The 15153-nt window shown below is 36.8% G+C and overlaps 1 protein-coding gene across 2 annotated transcripts in view; it reads right to left on the reverse strand.

The window, feature by feature from the left end:
• SCAF4 (SR-related CTD associated factor 4) overlaps positions 1–15153 on the reverse strand; it is a 60818-nt gene that overhangs the window by 32494 nt on the left and 13171 nt on the right. For both annotated transcript variants that reach the window (XM_040227943.1, XM_040227949.1), the window contains exons 2-7: positions 6867–6950; positions 5940–5984; positions 4580–4741; positions 2756–2891; positions 2289–2428; positions 1528–1704 (exon numbers count right to left, since the gene is read on the reverse strand). In XM_040227943.1, the coding sequence (XP_040083877.1) occupies positions 1528–1704; positions 2289–2428; positions 2756–2891; positions 4580–4741; positions 5940–5984; positions 6867–6950 (744 nt within the window). The remainder of the gene's footprint in view (positions 1–1527; positions 1705–2288; positions 2429–2755; positions 2892–4579; positions 4742–5939; positions 5985–6866; positions 6951–15153) is intronic.

Genomic DNA, 15153 nt, shown 5'->3' on the forward strand with positions numbered 1-15153 from the left:
GGAATGTCTGAAAAACAATAAAGGCAGAAAACACATCCAGAAATGAACTGTAAGTTACAAGTGTTTAAACTGCTATGATGCCAAAACAAACACAGATACTAGTGGGACAAAATGGTATCTAGAGACAGACATCGAAAAAAGTGTGTGACAAAAATTGTGAGGGAGAATTGGCTATTTCCAAAAATACAAAGGTTTAACTATTTTGAACTATATGCTAATATAAGTTCTTGATACACTGAGACAAACATAAAAAACAGAAATATAAAACTACTAGGAGAAATAGAGAATTTTTAATACAAGTGGGGAGAATTTTCCCAATCACAACACAGAACAGAAGACTAAAAAACAAAACCACAGTACTTAACATTTTATATTCACATATGCAGAGGAAACAGGTCTGAAAAACCATACACAAATCAGTGGAACTGATTTCCCTTTTCACTCCAGAACTTTCTGTATTATCTGCATTTCTTTCCCCTAAAAGCATGTACTTCTTTTGTACTCAAAAATTTTAATCCAACCTTCTTTTAATCAGTAGTCACTCATAAATCATATAGATAGAACAAGCAGTAATTTCCATATGGATTCTTAATATTAACTACTAGCAACAGTTACTGTATCTTAGAATGCTAGAAAGAAACATATTTTAGAGATGATTAAAAGATAGTTCTTTCTAGGATTATCAAACTTCGGTGTTTTTTGTACTGCAACTTGTAAAATGAAATTAAATTTTATATAGTATATATAGACAAGACACAAACAGGTTAAGAGTGGAGTTGTTTAGGCAAACATTTCAACAGGAAGCTCTGAGCTGTGCATTTTCAACACATCTATACCCTTAGTGGGAGCGCCTTAAACATACCTAAGGCCCAAAAGAGAAGTCTGAAGACACTAAACCAACCCAAACTCTCATATTATAGATAAGGTAACTAATGTTTTCAACAACAGAAAACAGAAAGCAACTTAAATGTCTTTCAACAGGGGGAATGGTTAAACTGATATGCCCATGTAATGGAATAATAATATCCTAATGAGCACTCAGTACATACTTACATCTATTAACCTTAACCACCACCCAGAGACGTGAGGATTAAGACGAAAAATAAGCCAGTTAAAAACAATGTGTATATATATTTATTCATATAGATTAAAAATACCTGTTTTTATATATGTATATACACACACATACACACAAACACAGATACACATAATGACCAAAAAACAAAAGACCATATCCACAGGAAATCAATTCTGAAAAGATATATAGCAGAATGTTACAGTAGTTATCCCTGAGTAAGGGGGTTAATGGTGAATGTTCTGTTTCCTTTATACTGTTTATTTTTCTCTTATATTGAAAATTCTGCAATGAGTATATATCACATTTATAACCAAGAATAAGAATCAATGTTTTGATGTCGAGAGGGGAAAATCCCTCAAATAACTAAATGAACAATCCAGGTAAGTCAGAAAAGGGTTAACTTCTACAGAGTGATAAACAATGGGATGGGTTATGTGAGAGAAGCATACCTTGTCAAATGCAGTTTTTTGTTCAGGTTGGGGGAAAGCAGCTTTTTGTTCAGGTGGTTGTGTAGGAGCTGTCTTTAACTGAGCTGTGATAGCCTGAACCTGAGCCATCACGGCATTGTCAATGGCGGGAGACTGTGGTTTTGGAGGCTGTTGAAAAGTCTGAAGGATCTGCTGAAGCTTAAAGAATGGGAAAACTGATAAACCACACAACAAAGGATAATCATAGTATCAAAAGTTAATTCACTAAAAAAAAAATCTTAATGGTGAATCAAAATAGCACAGGCATGGAGGAACTTGGAAAAAGGAACCAACCTTTTAGTAATGGTTAAGTTTATCTTGAATGAATGTATCAGGGATACAATGTGTGTCACTTAAGGTTAAAAGCCAATGGTAGACAATGATGGTCAGAGAGAAGAGAAAATACACTGAATTGTGAACAATATATATATGTTTTCTAAAAAAGAATAAAACAATCATCTGCATCAATCCATATAACTTTGTAACTAGAGCTGTGAGCAACTTCACCACCCTTAGAACTCCGCAGTTCTCTCCAAAGGGGCACACTATTCCTCAGGGTGCTGGTCCCTTGCTTACCTCTCCCACATTTCCCCCAGTATCCTTGTGAATTCACCTTCCTCGCAAAGGCTTTTTCCAGTAGATACATTCCCTCCTCACAAAGTGCTCGGTAACCAGGAATGTAAAATAAGAACTGACAATAGGACCTAACTGCAAACTATTTAATCTTTGGACAGACAGTTTACCTGTTGACCTTGAGTTGTCTGAAACAGTTGGGCCACAGCAGCAAAAGCATCAGAGCTGGGCAACTGTGGTACAGTTGGTACAGAGTTTGTAGTGGCTTGTGGGGGTTCAGAAGAAACTTTAACTGGAGGTGGAGGTGAACCTAAAAAAGAAAAGATCATTAAGGCCTCAAAAACTTTTAACTTCTAAATATTTCCTTTAAGCTCCATTAAGCTTCTTTACTAAAACAATACTCCATTCAGTTTAACATACAGTAAAAAATATAGATTATGGTATTACAGCCTATACTGTAACAAGCACTGAATATTTTTTATTAGAAATAATAATGATGGGAAGAATACTTTATCTTCCAAGATGTAAACTCAAGTTCCTTCTTACAGAAAAATTCCATCACTATAAACTGATTCCAAACATATCATGTACAAAAAATGATACAATTCTCTAAGTGCACAGACACACCTGACCTTACCTTCATTATTAGTAACATTTTCTGTTACCGGAGCAGCATTACTGGTTCCTGCTGCCATGTCCAAAAGAGGCTGAATAATTTCAATTTTGAATACTCCATTTTTTTGCCAAAGGTTTAATACGCGAACTATTTTACTCTGTTATGTGAAAAAAACACGAATATACAATAAGTATTAGCATAAATAATTATACCTCTTATGAAAAGACAGAACAAACCACCACAGGCTAACATTTCCATGCTACATCTGTTTCATAAATAGAAAACAATCTATCATCAGAATTACAGCCTCATTAAATGACTCTAACGGGCCTTCCTTCAGTAGTGTAATCCAGGGTGAGAAACAGGGAGAGGAAAAAAACAAACAATTAACCTAGAGAATCAGAAGAAATGCATTAGAATTACTTGAAATTTTCATATTTATGATTACAAAGAAACCAAAAAATTCAGTTATCTAAGAAGAGTAAAATCCAGGATGATTTTAATAGTTAAAATATTTAACACAATTAACTGGCCTCTAATTGCTAGGTAAGTTGTTTTGTGGGCTACCAAATTTGAAGGAGATCCAGAGAAAATGTGTTATTCATGGTTACAACTCTTATCTCCTACTCTAGGAATGAACTTTTCTCTTGTACATCTCTTCCACAAGAGCATTCCTCCAAGAATACAGAGAATCCATAACACGCAAATTTATATGTCATTTATTATATAGGCTCTAGTCTTCGTTATTCTGAGCTTACCAGTGTATTTCTCCTATCTATTAAGAGTCTAATTTTTTTGTCTATGTTTTTCTATCTTTTTACAGTACAGAGTAAAACCAGCTATAAATGTGAGGAATTAAATACAGTAGTCTGATTGCTAATGAATATCATTTATACTTCAACATCTCTATATGATGGGGAAAGTCAATGATTGGTCCCTTCCTTGTGGAATAAACAACAATTTGACATAAGCACTGTCCTCCTCTACTGCAGAATTTCTTTACCATTCAATCACAAGAAATCTTTCTAATAATGTTTTCTTTAAAGAAAGATGATGCTCCTTTTTTTCCAGTGGTCATGTATGGATGTGAGAGTTGGACTGTGAAGAAGGCTGAGCACCAAAGAGTTGATGCTTTTGAACTGTGGTGTTGGAGAAGACTCTTGAGAGTCCCTTGGACTGCAAGGAGATCCAACCAGTCCATCCTAAAGGAGATCAGTCCTGGGTGTTCTTTGGAAGGACTGATGCTGAAGCTGAAACTCCAGTACTCTGGCCTCCTCATGCGAAGAGTTGACTCACTGGGAAAGACTCTGATGCTTGGAGGGATTGGGGGCAGGAGGAGAAGGGGATGACAGAGGATGAGATGGCTGGATGGCATCACCGATTCGATGGACATGAGTTTGAGTAGACTCCAGGAGTTGGTGATGGACAGGGAGGCCTGGCGTGCTGCGATTCATGGGGTTGCAAAGAGTCATACACGACTGAGCAACTGAACTGAATTGAACTGATGCTCCTTTTTTACTTCAATAGTACAACATTTCTAAGACTTCACAAGAAAATAGATATGACTACTACAGAAAAAAACTGCGTTTTGTTTCAAGTTCACAGAGATCACTATGTGATCAACCTTTCTAATAATACTGCTGCTGCTAAGTCGCTTCAGTGGTGTCCAACTCTGTGCAATCCCATAGATGGAAGCCAACCAGGCTCCCCCATCCCTGGGATTCTCCAGGCAAGAGCACTGGAGTGGGCTGCCATTTCCTAATAATACAGTAGGCTTTAAATACCTAATGTATATTTAAGAATAGGATAAGAATACAAGTTTAATTTAAAAATTATAAACTATACCTTATCTTCAGATGGACAAAGATACAGATATTGGAATGTGGCAGTTATGTTTTTAGAGAATCTTGGCCCAAAAACATCTTTATCAGTTCCAAACTGATGACGAGACTGTCGCACAATTGAGTCGATTACATATAATCCTGGAACCTTGTATTCTGGTTTACACTACAAAGATTAAAGATGTAAAGTGAATACAAGAAAAGTAAATCATTATCTGACACCCATTAATCTCACTCTTATGAAACTATATAATCCAAGGTTATTTCTATAGAAATAACTAAAGTTATTAATCAAGTAATTAAATAACTACTTAAATGTTAAATTCTCTTACTGGCTAGCCCACAGGGCTGTAGAGAACTACCATTCTCTTAATGTTTCAGACTCCCAATATTTTACTTTTTTCTGATCCCTCTGTCCTCCCCCCATTCCAACTTCCTAGAATCAGCATTACTTTACCAATGCCTAAGTCACCTCCATACAGATCTATTTATTAAGGAAAAATCTACTCTCATTCATTATGCTCAAAAAAATAACTTTTAACTTTTAAAATCATCAAAAAGCCAATTTTAACCAAAATATTAATTTCAATTCTAATAAAGTACAGTATCAGAGAAACAAAACCCAAAAGGCAAAGTCATTCTTGGCCTTACAAACTGACAAGATGAAATGAATAGACAGACATCTGCAAACATTTCTGGTGGTACAACCTTCATGAAAAATAATTTAGCAATAAACACAAAGCCTTGTTTGATCCAACAACTCTATTTCTAGAAATTTCTACTAAGGAAAACAGACTTCATATTTCCAATGCAGGGGGCACAGCTTGATCCCTGGTTGGGGAACTAAGATTCCACAAGCCATATGGCATGGCCAAAAAAGTTAAAAAAAAAAAAAAAAAAAAAAAAAGGTACAGCTCTAGGTTGGGAGAGAAGACAATGATGTCTAAGTCTCCCTTCTCAGTCCTTTACTGACATAGACATGCGCTGATGTTACATATGTTATCAAACAACATATAACTGTAGAAGTGAAAAGTGGTTTAATTATGATGGGAGAAAGGGAAGTTGAAAACACCAGAGTGATTTCATTTGAAGTACTCCTAGATAAGTTAAAAGTCAACAGAGTCATCAGGGCAATGGGGAGAGAAGGCTCAAGCAGACAAAAAACTATTTCAAATCCTGACTCATAGTAAGTACTCAATCAACAGTATTGCTATACATTTTTGTTTTGTTATGAAACAAAAAAACAAGACTTCCAGTGACAACTTTTCTGTAGAGTGACTTTAGAAGTAATTATTCAAATTACAACTCACAAAGTACAATACTGATCATAACTAAAATGAGGTAATAATAAAATGGATAGTTACCTTTTTTATGAACTTTTCTACTATTTGAACCACATGCTTATAAAGCTGAAAAGAACAAAAAGAATATTATCCAGCTAACACACTTTTCTGTTCAATACATTTCCTATAATTAGAAAATACCTAAAACCTCAAAATTTGTACAATTTGAATAATTCCCAGGGTAATACTGAAAGAACCCAGGTAAATAATCCATAGTCAACAACTCAAAAAATTCTTAACAAATCAGAAAGAAACTATTAACTAAAACAGAAACTACAAAAACCTACCAAAAGATTCTTTTCTTCCATTTTTAATCAGTAAATCTTCATAAAACAGTTCATCAAGTGACTTTATGGGAGAGAGAAGAACAATGGAACTGGAACTAAATAATGCAGTTTTTAAAGAGACTCACTTTTTTAAAGTGTGATCTTGGGTAAGACATTCAATTTCATGAAGTCTGAAGTTTTTAAATAAAAATAAAGCTAATACTCCACTGATCTATTATGGTAAGAATTAAATGGAATAAAACAAACAATAACAACAAAAAGCCTCTGTCATTCTCCTCACCTCAATGAGTTCAACTTTTTTTTAGCACCACACATAAACAAGGTAATTATGTGAGGTGATGGATGTGTCAGTTAGTATAAGCTAATCATTTCACAATGTACATGTGCATCAAACCGTGCTCTATTACATACTACTAAATCTGTCAACTATACCTCAATAAAAGTAAAAAAATATAAACAGGAAATACAACATAACAGATTCTGAAGTATGTTACAATGTAGACACATCACACAGTTGTAATTATGTACTTTCAGCAAAACTTGGTTAGTGCTCTTTGACTTAGGCCTGAACTACTTCACAATATGAAACCTCAAATTTAACAATAATATTTTCAACATTTTAAAAACACTTTCCAAATTAATATATTTCTTTTACTCTTACCTTTATAGCTTTAATAGCAGCTTTCGTGATGAGAATCATCTTGGCTCGAGAGATGGGAGGTTTCATATCCATAAGTGAAAAGAGCTTATTAAAAAAAAAAAAAAGGAAAAAAGTTTTAATTAAAAGTAAAATTAGAGGTTTACCCTTCATTTCGACAAATATATTTGTAACTAAAAGAATAATAAAATTTCTGAAACTAGGTTTAATAATTTGTCTGAAAAAGAAAAACCAAGAGCTTTCTTACATACTAGCATCACCACTTTGAAAACAGAATGGGAAAAGATTATGCTAAAATCAGCAAAAAAAGGGGGAAAAGGTAAAAAAATTGACAAAATCTGTAACAGAAAATTCATAAAACCCTACTGAAGAACTCAAAACTGATTTGAATGGAAACAAACACACCATGTTCCTATACTGAAAATGGCAATATTGTGATTCAATATTTAATATTTCAAATCCAAACCTCACTGAGATTTTGGAGGACTTCAAATAATTCTGATGTTCACTTGGAGATACACATGTATTACATCAGGTAAGAAATTTAACATGTCATTATAAAAACTGAATTCACAATTTCTTGATAAGTCAGGAATAAAAATGACACCATATTTAACAAATTTCACTACAGTAAATCTAACAATCAGGGAGTCCCAGGAGATGAAACCACACAGGCACACACCTTTCCCCTAAAGTTTAAGCCCAACCAAGATATAATGAGAGCCCATAAAGAATCATAATGATAAAATTCTGACATTAAGAAGCTTATATCTAGTTTCTTAAAATCTTGTTTTTGTTTTAACCATAGGCATACATACTCTTCTAAAAATACATTTTCAAATAAGTTTCAGGGTCTTCTAAGCATTATCAATCTTATATGAATTATATTTCCATTTCTCTCCAATTTCAAATATGGAACCCCTAAGACATAGACCATCTTTACCAGATAGCTACTAAGAAGGTACCCTAAAGAACAAAAGTCTCCTTTTCCAGAATAAATAGTCCTACCTGTCAACAAAATACTCTGGCAACAGAATTTTTGCAGTTTTTCAAAACTACAGACACAATGGGACTATAGATAGTGGTAACAGTAATTTTTTAAAAAAGTATGCGATACAAGATATGATCAATCTAAGAACCAAAAACGTACTCTGTTTAAGCAGAGAAAGGTAGAATTTTTTGATAAATAATACTAAGATGAATTTGAGTAAACTCCGGGAGACTGTGAAGGACAGGGGAGCCTGGCATGCTGTAGCTCATGGGGTCACAAAGAGTTGGCCATGACTTAGGACTGAACAAGAACAACAATACTAAAATACAGAGAATGGGAAAAACAAAGATACTAACACAGAGACTGATTTTTTTTTTTTAAGGCATTATCTAATTCGGGTCATGATTCTTTATTTCCAACACAATAAAAATTCTCCATGAATATAAATGCTCACTAATTGAAAAACAACTAGAGACAGTAATCTTTAAAACTATATAAAACAATGAGAAGGTAAGAAACGATTTAAAGTATTTTAACTCCAACACAAACTGAAAAATATATGCAGCTCACAGTTTATAAAAGGACATATTCTGCCCATTTCTAAGTTACAAAAGCTATTGAGACAGTTATTTATTACTACAGTTCTATTTCCTTTTCTGGATCTTAAAGCAGAGAAACAGGATACAAAAAGGTTGATACACGATCTTAAGAATGAGTAACAGCGAGAACTACCTTTCTGGCCATTAAAAGCTTGCTGCTGCTGCTAAGTCGCTTCAGTTGTGTCCGACTCTGCGACCCCATGGACAGCAGCCCAACAGGCTCCCCCATCCCTGGGATTCTCCAGGCAAGAACACTGGAGTGGGTTGCCATTTCCTTCTCCAATGCATGAAAGGGAAAAGTGAGAGTGAAGTCGCTCAGTCGTGTCTGACTCTTAGCAACCCCATGGCCTGCAGCCTACCAGGCTCCTCCGACCATGGGATTTTCCAGGCAAGAGTACTGGAGTGGGGTGCCATTGCCTTCTCCAGCCATTAAAAGCTTAGAGAATCATATTTCTCTGAAGCCTAAGCCAGCACGAATATTCATTCAATGTCCTACATTCTTGATTATTTCTACAGTAAGGAACTCCCCATTTAAAAAAAAAAAAAAAACCACCACACACACACACACACACACACACACACACACACACACACACACAAACACACCCCCCCCCCAGCCAACTGAGGAGACAAGACAGATTAGTGTTATATTCTGATGAAATGCTCTACAGTTTACATTTAAATCATTTTTCTTAAAAAATTAAAATACAGACTATACCATATAGCAGTATAACTATCACTCAGGCAGTAAACCAGCAAGAGAGCATTTAAGTGCTACCGTTTAAGAGACAGACAGAGGAAGGGTATTTATTCCACTAAAGAAGGTGCAACTCAAGAAAAGTGGAAGGAAGCAACACTAAGTGCCTAAGTATAAGGTGGTGCATCATTTTATTTAATCACATTAACAATTAACATAGATTGTCACAGCTGTTTTCAGCTGATACCAAAAAGGATTACATCTGCTGTCAAATCCCAGGGAATGTGTCTGGACTAGAATTTGTTGGTTGTAAAGCTCACAATCCTTAAGATTATCAGTTCAGTTCAGTCCCTCAGTCGTGTCCAACTCTGTGACCCCATGACTGCAGCACGCCAGGCTTCCCTGTCCATCACCATCTTCTGGAGCTTACTCAAACTCATGTCCATTGAGTCAGTGATGCCGTCCAACCACCTCATTCTCTGTCGTCCCCTTCTCCTTCTGCCTTCAATCTTTCCCAGCATCAGGGTCTTTTCCAGTGAGTCAGTTCTTTGTATCAAGTGGCCAAAGTATTGGAGTTTCAGCTTCAGCATCAGTCCTTCCCATGATTACTCAGGCCTATTATCCTTCAGAATGGACTGGCTGGATCTCCTTGCAATCCAAGGGACTCTCAAGAGTCTTCTCCAATACCATAGTTCGAAAGCATCAATTCTTCGGCGCTCAGCTTTCTTTATAGTCCAACTCTCACATCCATACACGACTACTGGAAAAACCATATAGTCAACTCCTTATACAATGCTGTTGTTGTAAATACGTGCAAAGACCATTAACTATGATGGACAATGCAAGCAAAATATCAAGTAGGCATCTGTGCTCATCTCTCTATATATATATTGCACTGGTTCAGGGATAACGATGAGACATACTGAATTTAACTTGGGATGCCTACTGAAAATCCAGGCAGAGATTTCAGCAGACTGGAATATGGATCTTGAAAAAGCAGAGGTCCTGCTAGAAATTGAGAGGTTACAGAATCAAAACCATGAAGATGAGTAAGAAGGGAACAAAGATACAACTAACGACAATATACCAAATATTTCAATGTAGCACAGAAAAGGGGGCAACACAAAAGAACACCAGGACAAATGCCAGAAACGAAACCTTTAATGCTATAGTTTTTTTCGTATGGCTTGACTAGCATTACATCATGTGAAATGCCAGGCTGGATGAAGCACAAACTGGAATCAAGATTGCTGGGAGAAATATCAATAACCTCAGATATACAGATGATACCACCCTTATGGCAGAAAGCAAAGAGGACCCGAAGAGCCTCTTGATGAAAGTGAAAGTTGCTCAGTAGTATCCGACTCTTTGCGACCCCATGGACTGTAGCCCACCAGGCTCCTCTGTCCATGGAATTCTCCAGGCCAGAATACTGGAGTGGGTAACCTTTCCCTCCTCCAGGGGATCTTCCCAACTCAGGGATCAAACCCAGGTCTCCCACATTGTAGGCAGATTCTTTACCAGCTGAGCCACATGGGAAGCCCAAAAGTGAAAAAGGAAGAGTGAAAAAGCTGGCTTAAAACTTAACATCAAAAAACCTAAGATTATGGCATCCAGGCCCATCAATTCATGACAAACAGATGGAGAAATAATGGAAACAGTGAGAGACTTTCTTTTCTTGGACTCCCAAATCACTGCAGATGGTGACTGTAGCCATGAAATTAAAAGATGCTTGCTCCTTAGAAGAAAAGTTATGACCAATCTAGACAGCATATTCAAAAGCAGAGACATTACTTTGCCATCAAAGGTCCGTCTAGTTGAGGCTATGGTTTTTCCAGTGGTCATGTATGGATGTGAGAGATGGACTATAAAGAAAGCTGAGTGCCGAAGAGTTGATGCTTTTGAACTGTGGTGTTGGAGAAGACTCTTGAGAGTCCCTTGGACTGCAAGGAGATCCAACCAGTCCATCCTAAAGGAAATCAATCCTGAATGTTCACTGGAAGGACTGATGCTGAAGCTGAAACTCCAATACTTTGGCCACCTGATGTGAAGAACTGACTCATTTGAAAAGACCCTGATGCTGGGAAAGATTGAAGGCAGAAGGAGAAGGGGACGACAGAGGATGAGATGGTGGGATGGCATCACCGACTCAATGGACATGAGTTTGAGCAAGCTCCGGGAGTTGGTGATGGACAGGGAAGCCTGGTGTGCTGCAGTCCATGTGGTTGCAAAGAGTCAGACACAACTGAGCGACTGAACTGAATAACTAGTATTATCATCTGCAACTGGGAAAATGCTCAATAAACATCACTAGGTGCAGCATTCTCTTTGCTACTACACATCTGCATTCAGAATTAATGTGATCTGTCAAAAAAACAAACAAAAAAGTATCAACGCAGCCACAGAAAATGATGCAATTCTCTTATACAGGATAATAGCAGCAGTAGGCCCCAAAAGGTACAAAACCTCCTTAGAAAGCCTTAGTAAGAAAAACATACTTGCCAGCAAACAGACATAAGTTTGTTTTTTTTGTTGTCATCAGTTGAATGACTATTAGAAAACCTAAACATGAACACTGTTCTGCTGGGTGCCTGATATACAAAGTATTCTAAAAATTACGAGGAAAAAAAAATCACTCACAATGATTCCTAATATCAATAAAGAACAATTTTAAATTTGGCCCATGACACCTGTTGAATTCATAAGGTTTGAGGGTTAGTCAAAATAACATGATACTCTGCTATTTATTGACAGCATAAACTCTGACAAGTTTAGTTAAACTTTTCTGAATTTCAATGATGTATGAAAAAGAGGATTAGTAATATTCAATTCACTGTTGGGATTCCCTGGTGGCTCAGAGGTTAAAGCATCTGCCTGCAATGCGGGAGACCTGGGTTCGATCCCTGGGTCGGGAAGATCCCCTGGAGAAGGAAATGGCAACCCACACCAGTATTCTTGCCTGGAGAATCCTATGGACGGCGGAGCCTGGTGGGCTGCAAGTCCACGGGGTTGCAAAGAGTTGGACACGACTGAGCGACTTCACTTTCATAAAACTGTTAGGATTAAAGGAGATAATGTATATTATCTTGGCCTAGATCTGACACATAAATGGCTCGGTAAAAAGAAGTACATAATGCCCTGGGAATCTTAACATAGATCTCAAGTTTAAGTTTTTGTCATGAAACTGAAGGTGTTAGTGGTTCAGTTGTGTCCAACTCTTTGTGACCCATGAACTGCAGCCTGCCAGGCTTCTCTGTCCATGGAATTCTTCAGCCAAGAGTACTGGAGTGGGTATCCATTCCTTTCAGGGGATCTTTCCCACCCAGGGATTGAATCAAGGTCTCCTGCATTTGCAGGTGGATTCTTTACCAGGTAAGCCACCAGGGAAGCCCAATTTTTTTATTATGGCTTAGCATAAAAACTGTATTGTGTTACATCTACTGTTCAAGTGCTGCATTTGGAGAAATTTTCTCTATACTGAAAACAAAGCAGTATCAAAGACTTTTACAGCTTTATAGCACCTTACTACCTAATTTAGTATTCATACTAAACTCAGAACTGCTTTCACAATATATCTGGCAGGTCCCATGTTAGTTCACAGGCTTACTAACTCATAACTAATCAGCTCCAACGGTTACAGCTGTCATCTTTGTACTGACCCCAAATCTCCCTTCTGATAACCTTCCCTCCCTTTTCCTGCTCTAATTCTGCCTCTGGAGCACAGAACAATAGTGATCTTTCTCATTTGAGAAAGTAAACATAACTAAGCATGTTTTCTTATCTGCTTCAACTATTAGCCAAATGATATGATTTCTAGATCTGACTATACTGGCTAATTCCTTTTAAAAGTATGATACAACAAAATAAAGAGGGCCTGGATATATTCCTGCAGAATCTAGTGGGTTGTGTTTTGTATCAGTTTCCTCTTCCTGCAGGAACACATTACCACAAACTCAGTAGCTTAAAACAACACTTTTGGAATTCACAACCTCATTAGTCTGAAATCAAGGCATTGGTAGGGCTGCCTTCCTTCTGGGCACTCTAGGTCAAAATCTATTTCTTTCCTTTTCTAGCCAAAGGGTGCCTAAATTCCTTTGGCTCTTCCATCTTCAAAGCTGGCAGCATAGCATCTTCTGTCCTTCCTTAGCCTCTGCTTTCACTGTACATCACTTTCTCTGACTTTTCATGTCTCTCTCATTTAAGGACCCTTGGGGTTACACTGGGTTCATCCAGATAACATGGGACAATTAACTCAAACCTTTAATCACATCTGCAAAGTCTCTTTTGCCAAGTAAGGTAACACATTCAAAGGTTCTAGGATTCAGAACATGGTCACTCTGGGGTAGGGGAGATCATTTATTATTATTATTTTTTAAAATACTGCTTAGTTGGGGCTTCCCTGGTGGTGCAGTGGATAGGAGTCTCCCTACCAATGGAGGGGTCATAGGCTCAATCCCTGGTCTTGAAAGATCCCATAAGCCTGTGCTCCACAAGAGGAGAAGCCATTGCAATGAGAGGCCCACGTTCCGCAATAAACAGTAGCCCTCCCTCGCCACAACTAGGGAAAGCCAATGAAGCAATGAAGATCCAGCGCAGTTTAAATATATAGTGCTCAATTCATTATTAACTCATATTTATAAGCAACCAAAACCCTCAGACTGTTTCACTGCAATCTTTATCAGAACTAGAACTTCATGTTGATTTTATGTTGGTTTCTGACAGTCCTTCAATCTACTTAGGTAGTCTAGAAATCACTTTCTGTTTTCAATGTAGCAGCTATTCCAATTAGTTTGTAACTTTCATGAATCTGCTATATAGATGGCTTTTTCCAACACCATGGTTTTTTAAAAATTAGAAAGACCTATACTTGCAACTTGTAGGAAGACTTTATCTAATAATCCGTGGACCCTGACAGTTAGCTAAAATTCACTTAACAATATTCTCAACTTATCAATATTTTTTCTAATTTATTCAAGATGAAATCATGACAAATATCTGAAATATATGGAGTCCTCACTAGACGAAACACACTTTATGAAAGAAAAATGTTTGATTTGGTCTGTGAGAATCTGTTCTAGCTCCAAGTGACTAGAAATCTTTAGGCAGAATCTCTTTCAATGGGATACTTACCCCATCTTATCCTCTTAAACTTACTATAATGAATTATACTTGAGATATCTAGTATTCCTTCCTTTGCTATTATGATCTCCATGATGACAAATTCTGCCTTAAGCTCCTGTTATTAATAATTACAAAGTTTAAAGAAAAAATTTGGATGCTTTCAAAAATACATACACATATTCACAGTAATAGGCTGGTACTCAAATCTCCCTTCTGACAGATCAAGTTATCAAAGTGTTCAAGTCTACAATCTTCCTCCCTCTTTTGTTCATTTGTCTCATCAAATCTCATACACTGGCTTCAACCAAATCAAGAGTTAAACCCAACTTAACTTAAATGTTTACTGGTAAAATATACTTTATAAAAGCACACATTAAATTTAACAAAAGAAAACGTAGGGGGGAAATCTTAAAATCATCTCCACAAAGATGCTTTGTCCCTCTAATTATAGCCTGAAGACAGCTCTATAAAATACTGCTAGAACAACCAGGTAAGAGATACTTTACAGTCTCTTCTAACCTGGCATTTCATTTTATGCCTTTACCAAAGCTTTGTCTGAGCTAATTCTTTAATACTGGGCACTTAATGTGACCGTGGGTATGTATGTGAGACAAAGAGACAGAGAGAGAGAGTTGGGGGTGTGGGTGGGCAGGGAAGGAAAGAAGAGCTGCAAGCCAAGCATGTTAGACAAGTACCATTATACCACTCTACCCTAAAGCAGAATACTGTGCATGAGTTAATCAATAACAAACACTAAGAAAAACAATAAAACTGGAATGTACAAAGTATAATAAATAGAGCCAGAAACTAATTAACAAACATGGAAAAAAATGTTCAGTCTTACCAATAGTCAAAAAGGTACAAATTAAGACAATGAGATAA

The sequence above is a fragment of the Oryx dammah genome, unplaced genomic scaffold (assembly GCF_014754425.2).
Source record: "Oryx dammah isolate SB20612 unplaced genomic scaffold, SCBI_Odam_1.1 HiC_scaffold_2, whole genome shotgun sequence".
Lineage (NCBI taxonomy): Eukaryota > Metazoa > Chordata > Mammalia > Artiodactyla > Bovidae > Oryx > Oryx dammah.